This window comes from Bos taurus, chromosome 7 (genome assembly GCF_002263795.3).
Source record: "Bos taurus isolate L1 Dominette 01449 registration number 42190680 breed Hereford chromosome 7, ARS-UCD2.0, whole genome shotgun sequence".
In the NCBI taxonomy this organism is placed as follows: Eukaryota; Metazoa; Chordata; class Mammalia; order Artiodactyla; family Bovidae; genus Bos; species Bos taurus.
This window is the reverse complement of record NC_037334.1, coordinates 54,256,522-54,273,983: the sequence shown is the minus strand read 5'-3', so window position 1 is coordinate 54,273,983 and position 17,462 is coordinate 54,256,522. Positions and strand designations below refer to the sequence as shown.

General features: G+C 45.3%; 1 protein-coding gene across 6 annotated transcripts in view; it reads right to left on the bottom strand.

The window, feature by feature from the left end:
• ARHGAP26 (Rho GTPase activating protein 26) overlaps positions 1-17,462 on the bottom strand; it is a 473,317-nt gene that overhangs the window by 10,873 nt on the left and 444,982 nt on the right. For 4 of the 6 annotated variants that reach the window (XM_024994422.2, XM_024994427.2, XM_059888304.1 and 1 more), the window contains exons 21-22: positions 10,246-10,356; positions 4,087-4,178 (exon numbers count right to left, since the gene is read on the bottom strand). In XM_024994422.2, coding sequence (XP_024850190.1) covers positions 4,087-4,178; positions 10,246-10,356 — 203 coding nt within the window. Of the gene's footprint in view, positions 1-4,086; positions 4,179-10,080; positions 10,357-17,462 lie in introns of all 6 variants that reach the window. The other 2 variants (NM_001205522.1, XM_024994425.2) reach the window with 2 other exon arrangements.

The following is a 17,462-nucleotide window of genomic DNA, read 5'->3' as shown; positions in this document are numbered from 1 at the left end:
AATCATTAGGAACAACCGACTTTCCCCTCAAGGAGCCCCTCCCTCTTCCTCCTCTTTTCTTCTTCTTGATTCTGAGAAAGACAAGACACACACACACACGCACACACTCACTCACTCACTAACTCTGTCATTAGAAAAGTTCCTTCTGATTGATCTGATGATTTAACCTGACAGCTACAGAGCATACAACTCACGCTGCTAAGGCCTTACCTAGGATCTTCAGCAACAAATTGCTGAGCGAGAGAACAAGGAAAAAAATCTCTCTGAATAGTTCTTTTCTTTAATGTCCACTTTTTTCCTAAAGAGCCGAAGGGATGGAGCAAGTAGGGTCTAAATAGCATTTTTTAAAAATTTAAAGTCAGAAAACATTACCAACCAACTAGATTAAAAACTAGATCGACATTTTGTCAGATCCTTCTTTGACTGCAGCTCAGTAAACACTGAGAGGTGTTGTCTTTAAGGCTTAATGTGGTCTTCTGCCTTTCAGGGAACTGGAAAGGTCACTGGCATTGCTGGTTAAAAAGAAACTAGTGTCAGTAATGCTGTTGTGATCCCCAGAGACCCCAGGAAGGCCCAGTAAGTACTCTGCCTCTCTCTTGCTATCATTGGCCCTTGTGGGGTCAAGACGATTACGAAGTTGAGAGGCAAAAGCAGTCACAGAATCTGCTGGGAAGGGAAGGACTTGGCAGTTAAAAATCAAGTATCATTTCTTTTTTCAGTTGGCTAGTTAAACTACTTCAAAAAGGAGACTTAAAAACTAAAGAAGGGGGGAATGCCAAATTGTATAACCCTGCTGGAAATCAGTTGGGCAGCTCCTTCAACAGTTAAACGTAGAGTTACCATGTGACCCAGCAGGCCCATGCTGTGGTATAGCAGCATACTCATAAAAAGAGCCAAAAAGTAGAAATAATCAAAATTTCAATCAATGGATAAATGGATAAACAAAATGTAGTATATCCATAAAAAGGAATGGAGTTCTGAGGCATACTACAACATGGATGATGTTGAAACTATAATGCAAAGTGAAAGAAGTCAGTTACAAAGACCCTGTATTGTATAATTCCATTTACATGAAACATCCAGAGCAGGCAAATTTATAGTGCCAGAAAGCAGATGAGCAGATATCTAGGTGGGATGGAGCAGGCTTGGGATAAATGGGGCATGACTGCTAAAGGGAGCAGGGTTTCTTTGGGGGTGATGAAGATATTGTGGAATGAGATAATGGTGATGGTTGCACAACTCTAAATATACTAAAACCCACTGAAATGTACATTTTAAATGGGTAAATTACACGGTATATGGCTACCTCAGTCAGTTCAGTTCAGTCGCTCAGTCGTGTCCGACTCTTTGTGACCCCATGAATTGCAGCACACCAGGCCTCCCTGTCCATCACCAACTCCAAGAGTTCACTCAAAACTCATATCCATCGAGTCAGTGATGCCATCCAGCCATCTCATCCTCTGTCGTCCCCTTCTCCTCCTGCCCCCAATCCCTCCCAGCATCAGGGTCTTTTCCAATGAGTCAACTCTTCGCATGAGGTGGCCAAAGTATTGGAGTTTCAGCTTTAGCATCATTCCTTCCAAAGAACACCCAGGACTGATCTCCTTTAGAATGGACTGGTTGGATCTCCTTGCAGTCCAAGGAACTCTCAAGAGCCTTCTGCAACACCATAGTTCAAAAGCATCAATTCTTCAGCGCTCAGCTTTCTTCACAGTCCAACTCTCACGTCTATACATGACCAGTGGAAAAACCATAGCCTTGACTAGACTACCTCAATAAAGTTGTCTAAAAAAAATGGAAGAAGGCTGAACTCAGGAAGAGGCATCCCAAACAAGACACACACTTACATAGACCTTTTGTGAGCTTAAACCCACTTTGCCCTGGGATCAGGGGTCCTCTGTGTTGTCAGAGTGAATAGCTGATAGGAACACAGCAGCCCCTTGTCCATCGTGATGCTGTAGTGAACTGTGGTTTAGAAGACAGACCTTTAAGCTCTGGATTTACTGCCAGATGGGGGGACCTCTCAAAGCTTGCTCATGTATGTACAGAAGCCCCTTCCCTGCAGACAGCATAGCACCAGAGCTCGTGCATGCAGCCCACTGATTTGTCTGCCATGAAAACCGTGTCATGTCCTGGCTGGGCTGTGATGCCCCTGCACATGGGCCTATTCACAAGGGATACTCGCCAAGGACATGGTGTTAGACAACCTTCAGTGGACTCACTTCATCTTCAGGTGTGCCAGGATCTAAAAGCTCCAGCTGCTGACAGGAGAGGTGGCTTGGCTTGCTGTACATACACCTTGATTTTTAAAGAACCCAAATGAAAGTTAATAGAGCAAAGGTTTAAGGACAGTGCCCTGAAGACTTTGAGAACCATACATGAGGTGCTGTGGGCTCACCCACCGCCCTGCAGGCTCAGATCAAGGGCCACCAAGTGTGACCTGGGAATTCCCCAGGTGCTCTGTGATCTGTTTCCCATTTTATCTACACAAGCCTGATTATTATCTCTGCCGTGCTGAAGGCAGGGGCTGGCCACACAGTGGCGAAGCCCCCTTGCATATGGATGCACTCAAGGCTGGTCCCCAGGAGCCCATCTCTGCTCTGGCTGGGACCTCAAGGCCCTTACAGAGAGCCAGGATCTGGGGTGTTGAGGTGCAATGCCTACTGCCCAGCTGAGCAAGCCAGAGCTGGGTTGTATTAGCAGCTAAGAAGGAAAACTGTCATTGTGAATGATAAGAGCATCAGGGTCTTTTTCTAAAACAGACGTAGTGAAATGATGATGATCATAACAACAGCAAGACGCTGAGAGCTTAGTGTGTGTTGAGTACTACTTTAAACATGTCATGCACACTATCTCAATCTTCTCTCACGTCCATCTGTTCTCTTTCTATGACAGAGAGGACTGAGGCACAGAGAGGTTAAGTCACTGCTTGAGGCCACACAGAATCAAGTGGTCAAGCCAGGGATTGTGCTACAGTGGTTCAGGCTGTCCAGTGCTGCACAGGAGCCCTGGCAGTCCCACGTTTCCAGGACTCTGGCAGGTGGTAGGAGGTGTGGTCCAGCTCTAGGCAGGACTGTGCGGCCAGGATGGGGAAGGACCACGGGGCAGTGTTCACTCACCCCTGTCAGGGAACTCTGCCCCTGCCCCACCTGAGGTCAAGGAGGGAGGCCCAGAGCATGTCCAGTTCCTGAAACCAGGCAGCTGGTTTTTGCTTCCTCCTTTGAGCAAAACAAACAGACCCTTTCACCCAGGCATCTAGAGGGATTAACCCCCAAGGAGAACTACATCTGGGGACACCTCATCCACAACAGAAACTTGGGCCTTTCCCCAGAATCCTGATTTTTCTCTCAAGGCCAATAATAAGTTATGACACATTGGGACATCAACTCCATCAATTTTCATTTTTAAAAATATTCCCTTTCTTTTTTGAGGGAGGAATACAAACAAATGGAACCAGGAAATGTTGCATCAAGTAAGCCGGAGGCCCTTGGGGCAGGGGCCTGAATCCATTTTCCTGCAGGAATGCCCGTGCAGGACAGCTGGCGCTTGGCAGGGTGGTTTGACTCTGGGGTCAACTTCCTGCTCCTGGCAACAGGGGAAGGACGAGAAGGGATGCAGCACAGCTTTTTTGCCCTGAGCTCACCCAACGCCCCAAGCCTACCAGACCATCTCAGAAACCGGCCTCACCTGCCATGGACAGTGAATCCCCTGGAACCCCAGAAGACAGGCATAGACCCTGCGGCCGTAGCCCCCCACCCAGAGCTTCTGCCCCCTTGCAGGATTCCTGTTCTCCACTGCTTTGTCTCCCTGCTCTGTCAAGCCCCCTGATGCTCAAAGCCTGTGCATGGACCATCGCATTCAATGCCCATGACATCTCCATGACACTGCCCTGTCACCGTGAGGTGACTCCACTCATCCTCTCTTGACAGTGACTCCTTGAGTTCTGCCACTGCTCTCCCACTGTGGGAAAAGACACCCCCCCACCCCCTCCCACCACAGTCCTTTTCAGTCTTACCTGTTCTATGGAAATTTTCCTTAGGTAGAAAGCAACTTTGACAACTCCAGTTATTTATTTGAAAAACTCACCATTATCGAAGACCGTCCCTGCTGTGAATGAGAGCTCGGAGTCATGTTCTGCTTTGCAGGCATACAAGGCTTTTGCCTTCCGGAATGGTGTGCTGGGGGAAAACAGTTTAATGAGCATTTTTAAAAAACCTTCTGCAAGATATTTCATCTCTCTTCCTCCCCTTCCCTGCAAGCGGCCTAGCCCTCTCCTGTGGGAAGAGCCTGACAAGGCAGCCAGATGGCAAAACAGGAGGTAGGAAAGTCACAAAGGTCACCAGAGTAAAAACGAGAAATAGGCAGAGAATAGCCGTGACCCAGGAAAACCACTCTTCTTGTCGGGTCATCTTGTGCCAAGTCAAAACTTGACCCAGGAGTCACAAGAGCTGAACAGTTGGGAGGGCAGGCTGGGCCCCGTATGGGGAGCAGGACTAGCTGGGGAGTAGGGAAGTGAAGGCAGGAAAGAGCTTCCAAGTTGCTCTTGAGGACACTCCCAGCAGACCCTGCTAAAAGCCGCAATGCTCAAGGAGTTGAAAAGGAGAAATTCAAGCAAGGATGGGTCTGGGCTCCAGGCCCAGGGCTGACGTTAGCTCTTGCAGATGTTACTTCTTTCTCATGGGGCTGGTGGAGCAGGATTCCAGAGTTGGAACTCCCGGACCCCCAGGGCAGGGCAGGGCGGGGAGCAGACAAGGTGTGGGCATAAGTATGAGTGTGTGTGTATGTGTGTGTACCAGCATACGTGTGTACACGTGTGTGGGGATGAAGAAGAGAGAAGGGACACTGTGGCAGTTTTTTGTGCCTTTCTTATTCAAGGAGTGCCGACACTCGTGAATCAGAATCAGTTCAAAAAATGCAGATGTCTGGGTTCCACCCTGACGTGCAGATATCAGCATCAGTATTTTTATAAAGCTCACCAAGTGACTCTCATGAGCAACGAGGGCTAAGAACCATTCTTCCAGAGCAGGGGTTGGCAAACTCCTTCTGTAAATGGCTAGACAGTAAATATTTTAGGCTTCATGGGCCATATGGTCTCTGCTGCTTTTACTCAGCTCTGCATTGTAGCATGAAAGCAGCCACAGACAAGATGTACATGGAAGAGTGTGGCTATGCTCCAGCAAGACTTTATACTTATCAGACACGGGAGGCAGGCTGGATCTGACCCAGTGGCTACAGACTGTGAGCCCATGTTCTAGAGTACAAGTTGCGAGCACTGCTAAATCAATTTTTGTTTTGATATCCAACCAGTTCCAACGGATCTATGACTTCTCAAAGGTCATAAGAAAATGGATGTTTAGCAGTCAAAGGCTGGCTCTTCATTTGCTGAAAGCAACCTCTCTCTTCTTCTAAGCTATCTGAGGAAGCATATTTAGGGGCTCCAGGGTAGAGTAGTCAAAGAGCAAGTAGTCCTCTGGGTTAAACGATTATTCAAGAGATATACATTATTTACTTTACCTTTATTTGGCTAATGGAGGGCCTCAAGGACCCATGGAGGCTAAACCTCCATTTCAAGTGGCCTCAAGGACCCACGGAAGCTAAACCTCCATTTCAAGGACCCATGGAGGCTAAACCTCCATTCCTTAACAGAGGAATGGTCTCAGGTAAATTGGACATGATCGGAAGGAGCAGGGCGCTTTCAATCACTACAGAACTGTTACTCTTGGGTCACCAAGTCCAACTTCCCTCTGGGAAAGAGGCATCATGGATGTTTGGAAACCTATACCATGGACAGGCATTTAAAACTTTTAGTCTTGGTTCCATGAAAATTGAAGGAAAGGTGACGTAATGGGTCTGTTGTGCGGATAAATGGCTATTCAGAATTTGTTGCTGAGGTGCAGTTTACTGGTGTTTTCTCTGGTCTTCTAGTAACCAGGAAATAATAACTGGGTGGGAGAAAACTGGGCAAGTGGGAGAACATGAAGTGGGTTTGCTGGGAGTGAAAGGAGGAAGAGCCTTTAGAATGTATCAGCTCCAGCTGGAAACCAGCTCCTCCTACATAATTATCATTAGTGTTAGGATTAAGTTCAGGACAAGGTGCAGAGTCTGTGAATCTAACGAAACCAAGTCTACGTGTTGACCACCAAGGGCCAAACAGCCAATGTGGGATTGAAGTTTTATTGTTTTATTTTGTTGTTGTTTGCTTTTGATGGAATGGGGAACAGAGAGCATCTGCTTGTGAAAAGTGTTAACCAAAATTCTGTACGGACAGGCAAGTGAAGCCTGCAATGACATGAACGTGGAAGGAGAATGCAGTGGCCACGAACCAGGTTCGTTGTCCCTGGAGGACGGGGCAGAGCAGGTGGGGGGAGAAGATGGGGACCAGGGACGGGGAGATAAAAGGTGAGGCACAAATCATCTGAGGCAAGGCTTCTCTGGCTGGGTTTTCATAGAGGTTACTCATTAACCTCCTCAAATACAAGGAATGGGACAAAACAGGGACAAGCCACGGAAATCAACTAGGGTGTCTGGCAGGAAGGAAACAGGGGGAACACCTCAGATGCCCAAGACTGTCTTTCAAGAGGAGTAAATTTTCCACTAATATCTGGTTTGGGGGATTTAATAACGATAACATTCAATAAAGCAGCATATTAAATATAAGAACAAAGGTCAGGAGAGAATCTTGCTTTTGTTTGAAATTAAGAGGTGACTGACAGTCTACAAGAGGGCTTCCTCCTACCTCCACGGCACATGTGCCAAGAATGGGAGAAATGATACAAGGGCTGCTTCTAAAAGGAACTACTCCTGCCCCCCAGGACGAGGGCTGGCAAATAAGTCACAAGGCAGATAGTTAAATCTGAAGTTCAGATCAATGAGGAATACTATTTTAGTGTATGTCCCAAATATTGCACAGGATATACTTAAAAAAAAACTTGTGGTTTACAATTCAAATATAACTGGATATTCGGAATCTTCATTTTATTTGCTAAATCTGGCAGCCCTACGCAGGGGAAAGTTTTCTCTTTGTAAGAATTTGCTAGCCTGGGTCCCAAAGAGTCCCATGTCACACTCTCTCCTTATCAAAAGCCCTGAGCGGTTTGCATTAGGTAGGGTTTCTACCAAAACAGATCCTGTTGGCACACAGGTTTTATTTGTAGGCTTTGGCTCTGATTAAAGAAATAAAAGATCTCCACTTTGGTTCTTCTGCTCCCTGTTCTCCGCAGAGCACCTCTACCCTGGACACAGAGAGCCTGGGGTGCCTGTGACTCTTCTGTGATGGTGCCCTTCAGACCTCAGTGGGGCCTTCAAGGGCACAAACAAGCTTGGAACCTTCTGCTAGTTCATTTTTAATTTTCGCCTCTGAGCATGGCACAGGGCCAGGAAAGCACTCAGAGGAGTTTCCCTCAACTGCCCTTGCAAGCTCTGCAAAATGACAACCCACTATCTGCACTGTCCAGGGAGGCGGGCTCAGCTAGACTGGCGAGATGCAACAGTCTGATCATTTTGGCCTAAATTCCAGGAGCCCTTGTGTAATTCCAAGTTAGGAATTTGGGGTGGGGAGCTTTTCTAGGGGTACAAGTGAAAGAAAAGGGAACACTCCTCCAGTCCCCTTTCTCTGCTGTGCTGTGAAAGGCATCTCCATTCCTGAGCTTGAACTAACAAGCAAAGCAATGCTTTGAAGAGCGGGGACCAAACCTCTTCCAGAGAAGATGTTTATATAGAAGTTCATGGGCCCATTAATTAGGTCTAATTAAGTTTTTATTTTTAAAAGCTCTGTCTAGGGAAGGAAATCTGAAACTTCATGTTCTGGAAGTGGATTTGGGGGAATGGTTCATTGGACCTGAATAATGGGTATATGCCCCCACCTCTTGGCTGCATATTGCAACAGCAATTACGGGATTTTTGCCCTCTGTTCGCTGGCTCCCCAGCTATCCCCATCCATGCTCACTTTGGCACACATGGTCAGCTCAGTGATAGCCAATTGTAAGTCCTACTCTGTCTCGCCTATTTCAAAACGGCAGCGTCCTGCAGGGTTGTGCAACAGCATCATCCAAATGGCGCCATTACAACAATGGCCAGAGTGAACGGTCCTGAGTAACCATGAACCCAGACATGTGGGATGTGCAGATTCTGCCGCCACTGTCCTCTGCCAATCTGGAAGTATTTGGAAAAGGAATAGCTAAAAGAGTAAAGCCTGGAAATTTCTGGGTGACAGGAGTGGAGAGGTGGAGATACTGGACAGGCAGTAGGGCCCCAAAGCTTAGAGATATAGAAAAATGAAAACCGTCAAAGCAGAGCACATTTCGTTTTTTTTAGCTGAATGATTCTACTGTCCTGAGGCCCCCGAACCCATTCTATTCAAGGGCCAGTGTTCTGAAGATTTTACTTTCTTTTGATCAGAATGAAGGAGCCACATTTTGGCTCTGGTTCAGGTCTTCATGGGGCAATCAATGATCTAACCAGAACAATTCAAGCCATATATCTGGTGTCCTAGACAGTTAACATCTCCCAGAATGTACCTAAGAAATAATTAGGAGATAATCTGAGTGTCAAGAAAAGTATAATCTGAATTTTTACCTTATTCCCAGGGTGAGGATAAAAGGATATAGGGAAAAGCTCTCTTTTTCCCATTTTCAAGGAAAAAGCTAGACATAAAACCTAGAAAAGCAGGCCAGGCTATCGGGCTGGGAAGCATGAAAACTCAAGTTTGGGGCTACCCATGTATTTGGAAGAAAGAGTGCTGGTTGAGGGCAAGAAGCCCTGAGCTCTGGATTGGACCTCAGGAGTCATGTGACTATGTATAAGCCACTTCTCTGTGCCTTAGTTTTCTTTCTCTGTAATAGGGTTCAGGCCATTTCTTCTCTCAGTCTCACATGAAGATACAATGAAATGATAGGTATGGAAGTGCCTGGAGGAGAATAAAGTAATATGTGTGGGTGTGTGGGTGTATGCGTGCATGCACTCAGTTGTGGCCAACTCTTTGCCACCCCATGGACTGTAGACCGCCAGACTCCTCTGTCCATGGAATTTTCCAGGCAAGAATGCTGGAGTGGGTTGCCATTTCCTTCTGCAGGGGATCTTCCTGACCCAGGGATTGAACCCGCATCTCTCACACTGGCAGGCAGACTTTTACCACTGTGCCAGCTGGGGAGCACCCATGTATGTATGTACACATGTATAAATAGCATGGTGTTTCTTTTTTTTTTTTTTAAATGAGACACAGCTTTATTGATTATTTAAGCCTGTCTGCTGGGCCTACCCCTTGGAGAAAACCAGCTATGAGTAAAAGATGGATGAGAAAACACTGCCATGGGCTGAGGTACTGATGAAGCTTGTAACTGGGCTCTGTGTTTTGCCTGTTTGAAAGCAGAGACTATCAGTGCAGGACACACACATGCTGGGGCTGCAGCATCCTCATGAATTGTTTTGTAGCATTTAAACAGCTTCTTTTTTCCAAAGAACTCAAATGCAAATAATTAAGTCTGTGTGTCATCAAAGCAGGGAAAAACTACAGCCTGGGCCTTGGAGGGAGCAATTAGGTCAACCCTCATAAAGAGGTGTTACCTGTTCCCATAAGAGCTAAGGGTTCATGACACCTGGAGACAGACACAGGCTGGGAGCATAAGGGTTCCTGGGACTGCATGGAAGGTAAGGAACAATTTATTCTGTATTATATTTGTCTCTCTCCTAACTGGTCTGGGTCTCATCATCTAGGTATCAATATTCATGGCCAAAAACCCAACTCCACAAATAAATGTTGCTTGATGCTACCTGATAAAAATGAGGGAAGAAAAGGCCGGCACGTGTCTCAGCACTGTTCCCCTTGAAATTATGTTATGCTAAAGCACAGAGAGCCTCCTGATTCAGAGAGCAATGTAAACAGGAGCCCTTTCAAGAAGCACTCTCTCCTCAAACTCTAGGCACCACAGATAAATTCAGGAACTGGAGGAAGGGTTCAGAGGGGCATGAAAAATTCCATGCTGGTTCATGCAAATGGTCCCTCCCGGCTTTGGTCTCTGAGGCTGGAACCCCTGACCAGCTTTGGATAAGCAGGAGCAGAGTGATCATCATCCGTAATTTTACCTGGAGTCTTCACGAACTGCTTCTTCTGGCCTGTCAAAAAGCAAGTGCAGGTTTGGATGGCAGGGAACAAAGTTGACGAGGAGGCTGAACACTGCATGAAGAGAGGACCAAGCCGATGAGAGAACAACGGCAGCAACAAAAAAGCAAACAAACCCTGCAACAGACCTGATGGGGGATGAGTCGCTGGACGTGGATGAAGTGGGCATAGGGCTGGATGGCGCCGAGAACATGGGCCAAGATGGCGAGAGGGGTGAAGTTGGGCTTGGATTCGGGGGGCTGCAAGACATAACCACCAAAAAACTCGTCAGCACACAGGGAAACCACAGCGGGAGCACAGGAGGGTCAGGGGAGGCCGAGCGACAGGGAGCTGGAGAGACTGGAGGGGCACTGAACCCAGACCGCGTCTTCAGCACCAAGGCACATTTCTCCAGACCAGACCCCCGTGTCTTCCAAGTAATGCCCGCTCTGGAATTCCTCGGAGTATCAACATGTCTCTTTGCCTGCAGAACAACTGCTTTCTAGGTGATAGGAGCTTCCGCAGTCGTGTCCGTTGTGCCTCTGGCCATCAGTGAAAAATGCCCTGAACCCACATCCATGGGTTCCCACACCCACATCCTATCACTGACCTCCATCTGGGGCAGGGCTAGCTTATAACCAGCCTCCAGCTTCTACCACTGTGTGTTTCGAAAGTTGTGTCTCAGCAAAAATGACCTTTTTTTTTTTTGGGCCACACAGTCCAGTCCACCAGAAAATGATTTCCTGTTTACATTTTTAACTAAACGGGCTGTGTGCCATTGGAGACCCAGAGAAGGACTGTGGAAAGTGATGGCGGGTGGAGGATGGGTCTGCACACACACCTCCCGGGGGAGGGCACACAACTGCGTGCAGCACCCAGCTGTCCCTCGGAGGTTTGCTTTCCAGGCTTATTCTTTCTCTTTTCAAGGATTTTGGGCATTTTGATGCTCAAAGCAAAAGTCCCAGATGGAAGGCAATGTAAAAATGAACTGAAAGCTTAAATCTGTCAATCTGTTCTTTGATGGGTGGCTGATCAAAAAACTGGACAGAAAAGGTTGAAATCACTCACTAAAACATGATTGGTGGCTTTTAAGTAGTCATGCTAGCCTTTTGACTTATTTCACAAATTATACAAACAAACATCTAGCAACTCTGTAAAACTGCATTAAGTCACAGATAGCACAAACACCAAAACAACGCAGAAATCACCAGCCACGCCACCTGCAGCCCTGGACGGCAGCTGGCCTTTCTGACCCAAGCACTGCACGAATCCAATTCCAGGGAACACACTGTCTAAACATTCCAGAATTTAGCAAGAACACATAAACGTCCTACTTAATGAGATATCTTCAACTCAGATAAGAGACTCAATAATGGCCTTAATTATCTACAGTTGTAACATAAATTCCTACAGAAGTGTACAGTAAAATCCCATTGCGTGAGTTCATTGAATATCCTCAGACTAACTGAATGAAACATTTAGTAAATGCCATTATGGGTACTGTATTTCTAGAATATAAATTCTATGAGCAGGGATTTTTGTTTGTTTTGTTTACTGTTCTACCTCTAACTTCTAAAATAGTGCCTAAGAGGTTTTCAATACATAATTATTCACTAAATTAATGAATCTCCTTTAACCCAACTATCTAGCCACGAGGCGTTATTATAATTCCCATTTCACAGATGTGGGAACTTGGGCCAATTTGAGGCTTCCCTGAAGATACTCAGGCTCTAAGTGTCAGGGCCGAGGTTCCGACCCCAATCTGCTGGCTCCGAGCACAGGGCTCTTGCTGCCACAGTGCGTTGCTTCTGGGTGGCAGGACTTGCTTTGGTCCTCTAGGCTATGCCAAGCTTCTTTACAGATCCACTAGAAACCTTCTGAACCACTGATTTATGAGTTTCCCTCAGATGCCTACCACATTTGCAAGGGAAAATGCGAATGCAGCAACAGACAGACCCAAAGAGACACAACACATTGTAAATCCCAACAAAATACTCAATCCTGCCTCCAGTCTTCCATCTGGTAGATTCATACAGCAGATGGAATTCATATAGTAGAAGAGATTACATTTGAAGAGTATGGCTCTTCTCTTCTCAATTATTCCAGCAATGACTAACTTATTGGACACGCAGCGTGATCAAGACAATAAATGGAATACAATTCAGCATTTACCAAGGTCTCTAACTTGCAAAGCATACAGTGTATTTCACGAGATGAGACAAATTTAAAAACAACTATAATATAAGATAGTAAGTAACTTCATTAGTTAAGGGATCAGTTACTCTATGAATAGTTTAATACCTGTTCCCACACTTGATTCTGTCTTGGGTCCTGGGAGGAAGTGCTGCCTTATTTCCACTGGGTAGTCAGTCCTTAGTTAATCCACAGAGCAGCTGCTAAGAGAGGCCCTGCATTCCCTCGTCCTCCTCCCACAACCACCCACCCCCCCACAAGGTAATGACCCAGTGAGCAAGGCCTGGCTATTCCAACTGCAGCCTAGCCTGGGAATCAGGTTCCAACCAGGGACAGTCTGGAGGTTTATGAGAGCAACCCAGGCCCAGAAGCTTGAACTAATCTGTTCCTTTGGTTAGTAGGCAGCAGAGGATAATTTAAAAGTTCTTAAGACTTTATTTATTTATTTATTTCAGTGGCTTCTATAAATAGGAAGGGCTTCCCTGGTGGCTCAGTGGTAAAGAATCCACTTGCCAATGCAGGAGATGCAGGTTCAATCCTTGAGTCAGGAAGATCCCCTGGAGAAGGAAATGGCAACACACTCCTGTATGCTTGCCTGGGAAATCCCATGGATAGAGGAGCCTGGCAGGCTACAGTCCATGGGGTCACAAAAGAGCCGGACATGATTCAGCAACTAAACAACAATAAGCAGGAAATCCCTCCAGCTTCCTACCTCAACTGTACCAAGAATCACTCCTTTGGCTAAAGGCATAGCTGGGAACATAGTCTATGAACACAACCCTGGATATCTAAGTGGTGCTTGGTGACCTAGTACATGGCTGAAATTATCTGGGGTTATGGTTGATCTTAAGCAAGATCAACCTTGAATATTCACTGGAAGGACTGATGGTGAAGCTCTAGTATTTTGGTCATCTGATGCGAACAGATGACTCACTGGAAAAGTCCCTGAAACTGGGAAAGATTGAGGGCAGAAGGAGAAGATGGCATCAGAGAATGAGATTGCTGGATGGCATCACCGATGCAATGGACATGAACTTGGGCAAACTCTAGGACATGGTGACGGACAGGGAGGCTTGGAGTGAGTCGGACACGACTGGGTGACTGAACAACAACAATGGTTGCGATGCAGGACATTCACAATGATCCTAAGAAGTTACTCTTCAGTCTCCATGTCTACTGCTGTAGTATTATTAACTGTGCTTTTTAACAACTAGCAGATTTTCATTTGTCGGCTTGCATTTTAGTTATAGCAATAACATTTATTTGCTATAAAATAACTCCAATTTAGAACTTATTACCACTACATTTTAGCACAACAATAAAATGTACATTCCACAGTACTTCTGTGATTTCTAAACTGATTGAAATTATACTTTGCTTGTGCTCCAGAGTCACATTAACAAAACCAAATGTCAACAATACTACTGAACACTCTTAAATACCACAATGGTTGATGCTTGTAGCAACAGAATGACGTAAACATATGAACGTTCCTCCAAGAAATATAGAGCATATTATATATCAGTTTTGATGCAACCCAGAGAACATATAGGTGGAAAATAAGATGCACAGGGATGACGATAATGGCCAAAGACTATTTGTATAATCTTAACCTCTGACCACAGAAGTGTCTGGCTATAGGTTACTTAAAGTGACAACAGCAATGGTAAAAAACCTAAGACAAAACAAACTAAAACTGGCCAGCTTTGGTATTACTGGCTCTGAAATCGCCAATATTGACTTCTCAAACTCTATTCCCATTAATGAGGCCAAAGATAACAAATAATTGATGTTAGGTTAGAAGAAAATAATTTTATAATTACACTCTTAGCACTTGATCCATGAAGGCCTCTTCACAACCTCAGAGTCCAGCTGAATGCCCTAGCACATTTTTCACCCTAAATATTCTTGGGGTCCTGCCAGGCCCCCACATCAAGGCCCAAGTACAGCCAACAACAGCTTAAACTTTAAGGAACATTTGCTGGTCTGGTTTTGATTCAACTGGAGACTTGCATCAGCTTTAGTTTGCTGATCCATGGTGTCCTCAAAAGGAGTCACACAGCCCAGCCAGTCCCTGTGACATTCACTGGACAGGGAAGAAATAATGGTTTAGGAAGATAAGGCTCAAAGGCCTGGCATCATGCTGGGATGTGGCTGAGAGTTCAAGTACAGTTGTGTGGCAATATCATCAGCTTGACACCCTTCTGTGGTGACTCACTTGACTGATGGGGCATCTGATGCACCAGCCAGGGCATGCCTACTGGGCTGTGGACAGGGCTGCCCCAGCAGGCTCCCAGTTTGATCACAGATGTGGCAGACCCTCTCGTGGCTCCAAAGCACAGGAGTGGAAAATCCTGAGCTGGTACAAGATAAGCAGCTAGCTGACCATTAATAAGAAAGCTGATCTTCTTTAATTCTGATATGCAAAATTATAGATGATGAAGAAATGAAAAAATATCAAAAGAAAAGCAGTAAAATCATTCATAATTTATTCCACTGATAATCACTTGGCAAATTTCTTCACTTTTCTTGGGGCGGGGGAGGGTTGTGGATAATAATACATATATAGCAGCATGCTTTTTTTCATGTAAGCATTTTCTGTTGTCATTAAGTAACCTTTGATATATTCCCCAAATCATAAAACTCTTTCCTCATTAATGAGGCTAAAAAGCAACTGATGTTAGGATAGAAAAACAATTTCAAAACCACAATCTTAGCAGACGACCCCCTGAAGGCCTTTCTGCAACCCCCCAGAGTATTCTCAGACCTACAGGGGAGTCTACTGTATGGTATGGCCTGATTTATGTAACTCTTTTCTTATTGTGTACATTCGAACTATTATCCCCCCTCAGCCATAAGAAATAGTGCTGCAATTCACATTCTTGTAGCAGACCACTGCTTGTCTCCAGTTGTTTCTTTAGTATAAATTCCTGGAAGTTAAATTAATGGGTCAGAGGCTAGGAGCCTTTTCTAAGGGTCCTGATACATCCTAGGAAACAACTTTGCAGAAAGTTTACACTGAATTGCATTCCCCCAAATAGTGTATGGGGGTTGCCCCTTCCCTCTCACCATGGCCCCACCAGCACGGAGAATTACCAATCTGAAGAATCAGGTGGATTTCCCCACCACCCCCACCCAGTCCACAAAGTTACCTTGGCCTCTTCTCTTTCCTAGCATTTCCAGAAAAATGAATATAATTCCTCTCCTGTGTTGTTTCTATCTGGAAGCAAAGTTTACTTTTCTAAAGGGCATTCTGCCAAGAAGGACAAGTGGGAAAGGAGACAGGCAGATGGACAGAGCCAGACTACCGCAGCCTGGGGGGTGCTGGACCCCTGGCCATGTGGTGTGGCTCACCCAAGAGAGATAGGGAGTGGGGGGTGGTTGGTTTAGTGTAGGATCCTCAAAGACAAGACTGACTTGGAGGGATGAGGTACACAGGGGAGCCAAAGAGTGTCTTGTTGGCAGCGTACTGGGGAGAGGTCACAAAACCGACACTGACATCTCTCTGCCAGGCAGTGGTTTGTGACCTACAGGCCAAGCTCTGGGTCATGGGTCTCAGGCCTGGACTGACTGCTCCCGCAGTCCCCCTTCCCCGTTAGGCTTGGAGCAGAATGGATCTCAGGCCTGGACTGCTACTCCCGCAGTCCGCCTTCCCCGTTAGGCTTGGAGCAGATGGTGCTATTAGACTCAAGGCAGGAGGCCTACATTTCTTTCTCTTTCCTCCTATAATGAGAAACAAGGGAAAATCCCATGAAAACTTGTAAAGTCCCATCTAATCTAATCCCAAATTAGGGAATATTTCTTCCTTGGGAAATCTCTCTTTATGTCCTCAGTTAAAGTGCCATAAAAACAGAAGGAAAGTCAAACTTCAGTTGGAAAACAAGGTCAAAAGCAATACCAGCAAACTGGATAGTGGTGAATCAGAGTAAATGATACAAAGTGCTCAGATGCTCAGTCGGGCCCGACTCTTTGCAACCCCATGGACTGTAGACCGCCAGGCTCCCATGTCCATGGGATTCTCCAGGCAAGAATACTGGAGTGGGTTGCCATTTCTCCTCCAGAGGGTGTTTCCACCCCAGAGATCAGACCCATGTTTCCTGTGTCTCCTGCACTGCATCACCTCCTCCCGTAGGTGGATTCTCTACCACTGAGCCACCACCTGGGAAGCCCCAGAAGACACAAAAACCAATTTCTATTTGCTGGAAATTTGAACATATTCTTTACATGTATCTTGTCTATGTCCTGAATGTTCAGTATCTGTTAAATGACTTTACAAGAGGAAAACCACAAGCCCCCAAGATGCATTGTTCTGTATTCTTTTCTGACTCTTACAAGTATGCACAGTATTTACAGATTTTTTTCCCTTCATCTAATATAATTTAATACATATTTTTATTCAGACAATAACAGAGTCCTGATTCTTATTTTAATGAGACTGGCTGGTGAAATCCCCTTACGGCCTTAGCAATTATATGCAATTGCTTTTAAAATGGTTTTTAAATAATTTGCTTTTAAGATAGCTTGACTAGTCTACAGGGCAGCAGCTCTGTTTTCTAGCTTAAAAAATTATTTTTCTAAAGTTCCAAACAAGTGTCAAATTCAGAAGGAGTATTTTGGGAAAGACATACAATTCTGCGATTAAATAAAATCCAAAATCTTAGAATAGGGAATCTGTTATCTTTAAGGCTCTCTGAAACCAATCATTTGAACCTTCTCACATAGAATAATAAAGAAATACGAGGTAGACGGCAAAACTCTGGATTGTAAGTAAAGATGCAATGGTAAAATATAAGTAAAAAGACAATGATCTCAGTTCAATTACTCCATGCTGGGGAAAACCCTCAAGAGAAAAAGGACCAGCAGGGGAAACGGAACAGTGTGCTCTACGCTGCACAGTACTTACCAAGGGGGGTATTCTTTCCTGTTAAAGCCCCTCAATCTTTTTCAAAATCACATTTTAGCTACATCAGAACTGGTTCTTAAAATGTATTTACTTCCTTTCAACTAAATAACCTCACAATTTATGAAACTATTTTTAAGGAAAGTCGGAAACATTTTGGGAGCACTTCAAAGGATCTATAAGGTAACATTTGCTATTTCATAAGACTGAAGTGGTTGCAGAGAAATCCAAGTATCTCCTTACTGTCTTAAACTGAGTGCAATACAACCGTCA